The sequence below is a fragment of the Artibeus jamaicensis genome, unplaced genomic scaffold (assembly GCF_021234435.1).
Source record: "Artibeus jamaicensis isolate MK-2021 breed Jamaican fruit bat unplaced genomic scaffold, CSHL_Jam_final contig_354, whole genome shotgun sequence".
NCBI classification, from domain to species: Eukaryota; Metazoa; Chordata; class Mammalia; order Chiroptera; family Phyllostomidae; genus Artibeus; species Artibeus jamaicensis.
In genome coordinates this window covers 6696752-6702751 of record NW_026521803.1, presented here as the reverse complement: position 1 = coordinate 6702751, position 6000 = coordinate 6696752, and the positions used below count along the sequence as shown (strand labels likewise).

At 43.0% G+C, this 6000-nt stretch overlaps 1 protein-coding gene across 1 annotated transcript; it reads left to right on the top strand.

Moving 5' to 3' along the window:
* Window positions 1-272: 272 nt before the first annotated feature.
* On the top strand, window positions 273-791 carry CETN1 (centrin 1). The gene has a single exon (XM_037156556.2). The coding sequence runs from the start codon at window positions 273-275 to the stop codon at window positions 789-791; it is 519 nt and encodes a 172-aa protein (XP_037012451.1).
* The last annotated feature ends 5209 nt before the right edge of the window (window positions 792-6000 follow it).

Here is a 6000-nt window from a genome sequence, read left to right as displayed (position 1 = left end):
GCGCCAGTGCTTTATAGAAGAAAACTGTGGCTTCGAGCAGCTATTGCCGAGCAGGCCTCTCAGCTCATAGAAACTGGGTAACCACTAAGGGAGCTGTGGATTATAACGAAATACGATCTTGCGGCTACGACAGGCTCGGGGAGCTGGGCCTCACTGGGAGAGGTGAGGAAAGGTTTTGAGAAGAATGAGGGCAGGCCCCGCGCCCATGCGCCCTGGCGCGAGCACCGGGATTGCAGCGGCACCGTTAAAAAGGTAACGGCCACGGCAGAAGAATGGCTTCCAGCTATAAGAAGCAAAGTGTGGCCTCTAGCAGCCAGAAAAGAAAGGCGGGTCCTAAGCCTGAACTCACTGAAGATCAGAAGCAAGAAGTTCGTGAAGCATTCGACCTCTTCGATGCCGACGGAAGTGGCACCATCGACGTGAAGGAGCTGAAGGTGGCCATGAGAGCGCTGGGCTTTGAACCCAGGAAGGAAGAGATGAAGAAGATGATCTCCGAGGTGGACAAGGAAGGCACGGGGAAAATCAGCTTCAATGACTTCTTGGCTGTGATGACTCAAAAGATGGCCGAGAAAGACACCAAAGAAGAAATCCTGAAGGCGTTCAGGCTCTTTGATGACGATGAAACTGGGAAGATCTCTTTCAAAAACCTAAAGCGTGTAGCCACCGAGTTGGGGGAAAACCTCACTGATGAGGAACTACAGGAAATGATTGACGAAGCAGATCGGGATGGAGACGGGGAAGTGAACGAGGAAGAGTTTCTTCGCATCATGAAAAAGACCGACCTCTATTAAAGTCAACTGTTTCTCCCACGAGTGTGTGTGGAGAACTTGAGTGATTTGGTGGGCTCCCTGCTTCTGCTTTGTGAAACCTTGAGTTAGAGGATAGCTCTATCCCTCTTCTTATCCCCTAGTTGGTCTAGATGCTTCTATTTCCAAATCTCTGGCTCAAGTATAGAATATAAAGGTGATTTTAACGTGCGTTTTGGTTTTTAATTCTCAAATTAAAAACTCAGAGTACCTAGGTTGAATTTTTTTACAAGAGGCCCTGAAGCTTCAGTCTGCCCACAATTTGCCTTGAATTGGTGGAAATCCATTAAACTGAACCCAGGGTGACTTCTTGGGACAGGCAGTGCTCTGGTTCCCTTGTCACTTCTTTGGTGGTCTTAAATTATCTTGCTTCACATATTATTCCTTACATTCAAGTCATTGGTCCAGAATGGTAAGGGGGAATCAGCCCCCTGGTATCCTGGCTGTTGTTTCTCATTTAACTGAATCCTGATTTGAAGGAAAGCAGCACAGCCACTTACTGAGCTCAGGAAAGATACTGTTCTAAAGTATAGGCTTGCTTTTGTGTGTTGCTAAATTGTGCAACTTATACACTATTCCCTAATGTCATCACATGCAAATGATTCTTCATTTATGTGGAACTCAACTACTACAGATTATCCAGAATATATATGTGGAGCTACAGAATAAAAGCGAAATTTAATATTGGGCCAGGCGAGGTATAATCTGTTTAAGAGATTAAGCTAACTAATGATGTTGAGTAAATATTTACAGATATGAAATCTTAGTGTAGAAAATTCTAAAAAATATAATACATTCTATGCTGTTTATTTGTCCTTGGAAAGGTGAATAGTGTTTTAGTTATTAGACTACTAAAACAACTGTAGTTTTTTAATTAATGCTTTATTACAAGTCATTATCTACCTGCTAATTCTTAGAACACCTTGGTTCTTGATACTTGATGTTCTCCCTCCTCTAGTGTATAGTTGATGTCAGAGTATCTGGCATATAAGTAACTGTCTGTGCCAGTGTATACATGCTATTTATTTTCTGTAATAATCAAGCCTTTCTTGCTTTGAAAAGAGATACCTACCCTTCTGAATATCCATAAATCTGAAATTAGGGAAATTTTAAATAGTATAATTATGGGAAGTTTATATATATATATATATATATATATATATATATATATATATATATATAATGTGTTGAGATGGTGCACAACAAAACTCTTAAATATGTAAGATGATGCACAACAAAACTTTTAAATATGCAAGATATTTTAGTCACATCTAAACCTAAATTAAATCTGTAAAGTCACATTAAGAAAAATGCTGAAATACTGGAAAATTTGTCACTTGCTTGGGCAGCAATTTTACCCTTCAGAGGATGGTGGATTTAATCAGGGGAACCACTACTCTAGTCTTAATTATCATTAACAGGGACTAATTTGTCAAGGAAGGAATACTAGCTGAAGTGATGGGTTCACTGTGAGAAAGGATTTCGCCAAGGTGGCTGGCACTGGACAGGGAACTCACCCACACTGCAAATGCTAACAGTTCAGGTTCAAGGTCTTAGTGTGGACTCAGGTGTAGTTGTAGAGAATTCAGGTACAGCTTGGGGCAGCATCAGTGTGAAGGGCTGATGTGAGAGAAAGAAGAGTGTGCCATTCTGGGAAACAGTTTCTGGCATCTTGTTGACCAGTTTTGGCCCCAAAATATACATATAGATGAAAGTAGAAACACTAGAAATAAAGAAAGTTGGCAGAAACTAGGAGGAAGGGTCGGAGCCTCAGCCAACTGGACTGGAGTGGACTGGCACCTGGCCCATCAGAGGCTGACGTGAAAATCAGGAACCTGGGTGTAAGCCCTGCAGTCAGGCTGCTCAGACACCAAGGAGTCAGCCATGGAGGCTGCAGTCAAGTACCTAGAAGAGTTCCCCTGAGGGTTCAACCATCCCACACAGGGAAAGGGGGCTCCAGAATATTTCTGAGTCCTACTGACAACTAAGAAACTCTCAGTGCACTATTAGTCTTGCTTCTCAGTTGGCTCATACTCTGGAGGATGGCAGGTAAAAGGGGGAGAGGAAATGATTAGAGCAGGTCTAGACATTTGAATATTTATTCATTTATTTATTTATTTTTATTCTATTATAATGTTCTCAGTTTTTTCTCCCTTTGCCCCCTAGACGTTTGAATTTTAAGAGAAATTAATCCCACATGTCTGGCTGGGTCAGACATGTATGCTAGTCTTTACAATAGTAGAACACAAAAAATCCAAAAAGAATTTATAGACACCTTTTTTTTTTTGCAGATGAGGAAACACATCTGCAAAGTTTGGGAAGAACAAAAGTAACTTTCACAGGGTTATTACAAGTGGTCCTAATAAAGTAGCAGGAAACACACTGAAGAAACTCATGTGACTGTGTAGGAACCTCATGGATAAGCCCTTGATTTCTATGATAAATGGGACAGGTAAGAAGCAGAGCATAGGACCAAAGATGAAAATATGACAGTATCAAAGTTGTATTAATATCAAGAAAGTGAGGGCCCCAAATGAGCATAGGACAGCAAAGAGAACTTTAGAGGCAACTTAGTTATGTTTATGAAGCTACGGCAAGGGACAGGTATAACTCTTAAGATTGTTGCAGGTTGGTTTCCAGGGGAAGCGGACTCTTGAGTCTGATGCTTGTATGTAAGAAGTATGTTCTCCAGATCACATGGGTGGAGGGGGAAGAAAGCAGAACTTGGAGAAGGGAGAAGTTGAGCTGCAATGCAATCACAAGAAAGGCTTCAGCAGATCTGGCGAGGAGCTCTGGAGTGAAGACGGTACTGCAGAAATGTCCCAGATTGGGACAAGGAAGTTAGGCCTCTGAAACTTCTCATTGGCTGACAGTCACTGGTCATGAACTTCTCCAAGGAAGGGGATATGCCCTTGATCAAGGTGGTCCTCCTCAGCCAAGGGTAATCAGTGGGAGAACTCAGTTGCAAACTGTTAGCTGTTGACACTTCCCACACCTGCAGGGATGGGGACTTCAGCTGTGAAGTGCAGAGCCAGAGGGGAGGTCTGGGTAGTGCCCTACAGCTTCCACTACAGTCCACTCCTTTCACCACTGAGGTCTTTGCATAAGTTCTGAGGGAAGCAAATTCAGCATTCTGATAGACCTCTATTTCTGAAAGAAACTTATAAAAGGAAGATTATAGGGACAAACTGTGGCTCCTGCCATAGCAGTTGGTCTCAAGGCCACTTAACATCTCCCTCCACTATCCAACCTAGAATCCCCTTACCCTCAGCACCTTTGCCGATGTAGGTGAGTCACCTGGTAGGATGACCCAGGTTTTCATACCTGAGAAGTCTGAGCTTCGTTTTTGTCAGGCTATGGCTGCTGCACTTACCCCTTGGCCCTCGGGATTGAGTGAAGGAGCACCAAGAGATACACAAGTGTATTACTGGGTGCCAAACATCCTCCTATCATACAATTCCTGTAACTCTACCTCCTCCTGATGACCAGGACTAGTTACTCGTGGATGGTGATTCCTTTCCTTGACTGTTGCTTTCTCTGCATGAGGAGCCCACTGTGATTGAGTGTTGCCTGTAGTTTGAAATTTCATGGTCCTTTTCTGGGCTCACTGGTGGGAGCGCTTTTCTTCTAGGAGTCAAGACCTTTAAATGCACATAGTCCAAAGTTATGGGGATGTAATGCACAAATTAAAGAGCAAATTACTGAGAATTAAAGTGAGAACTACTCCCAACTTTGGTTTGCTGAACTCATGTGTTCTGCCTAAGACACACCACACTGTACAATAGTCATGGATTTAGATTTTATGCTGAATCCTGGAAGGTGGCACCACATTCTCACTGGTTATTATTTATGTTCAAGCTGGCTCCTCAGAGGCATCTTCAACAGGCTTTTCCATTGCTCCATTAAGTTAAAATCTGCATGTGATAGGACTATCACAGATTTTGTGGCCATATGCCCACTGCTGCACTTCCTTTCCTGTAACATGGGTCCCTTGGTCCAATATTATGTGGAATCCTATGTCAGTAGAATAAATACTCAGATAAGGTGTTGGCTGAAGCTCTGCAAGGAGGAAAGGCAAACCTGTGACCAAAATGTGTGTCAAGTCCAATCAAGATGAAATCACTTTTCTTTCCAAAATAGAAGGGATCCAATTGGACTACTTGCACAAAGAGACCTGTTCCTCTCCTTGAGGGACAGTGCTATTCTGCAGTGGGCAGCAGCAGTAGCTGTGTCAGCTCTTGGGCCTGTGCAGAGCCTCCAGCTCTACTGCAGTGACTATTCCATTCATGTACATATTGTGCCAGCACTGTGGTAGCCAAAGACAGGGAGAGACTGATGTCAACTGGCCAAGTCGTTCTGTCTTCTTGGTTGCTTCATGTCTCTTCTGTGATAAACACTCTCTGATACATGTTAATATGATTTACAAAGATACTTACACTTCTGCCCATTGCCATAAGTCCATCTATGTACCTTTTCTCCAGACCTTTTTATCTTTGATATTTTTTCCATGGTCCTGAACAATCAGCCAACCTGTTGTTTACCACTGTCTGAGTCCACAGATATTCTGATCACAGGCCACTTCTCTTTCCACACAGAGTAAATAGCCAAGTGTACCACTAATAATTCTGCCCACTGGGAAGATATCCTATTTCACTGCTATTTTTCTGGTCCGCCTCTATAATCCATTATGTACCAAGTTGACCTATCCTGGGTTCAAGTTCAGCTTTTTTACTGCTCCAACAGCTAGTTATAGGGGACCCACTACACCCATGCCGTCGTATGTGTTAGCTGAGGAGAAGCTCTGGGGCAACTTGGTGGATGACACGGGGCATCTCCTCCTCATGCAGCATACTTGGGCTCTCTGGGCATGCTGGTGCCTGATCCCAGATATTTTTTTTCTAGTTTCCTAAGGTGGCAGATTACGTGATTTATTTTAACTCTTTCTTCTTTTTATATCTTATATTTATTTTTAATGTTTTATTTTCATTTTATTTTAGAGAGGGGAAATGAAACATTGATGGGAGACAGAAACACTTATTGGCTGCTTTCTGCGAGCATCCAAACTGGGGACAGAGCATGGGTCCTGCAACCCAGGAGTATGCCCTGACTGGGAATCCAACTGGCGAACTTGTTTGTGGGATAACACCCAACCGACTCAGCCTGGCCAGAGCTATTGCTATTTTTATTTTTTATT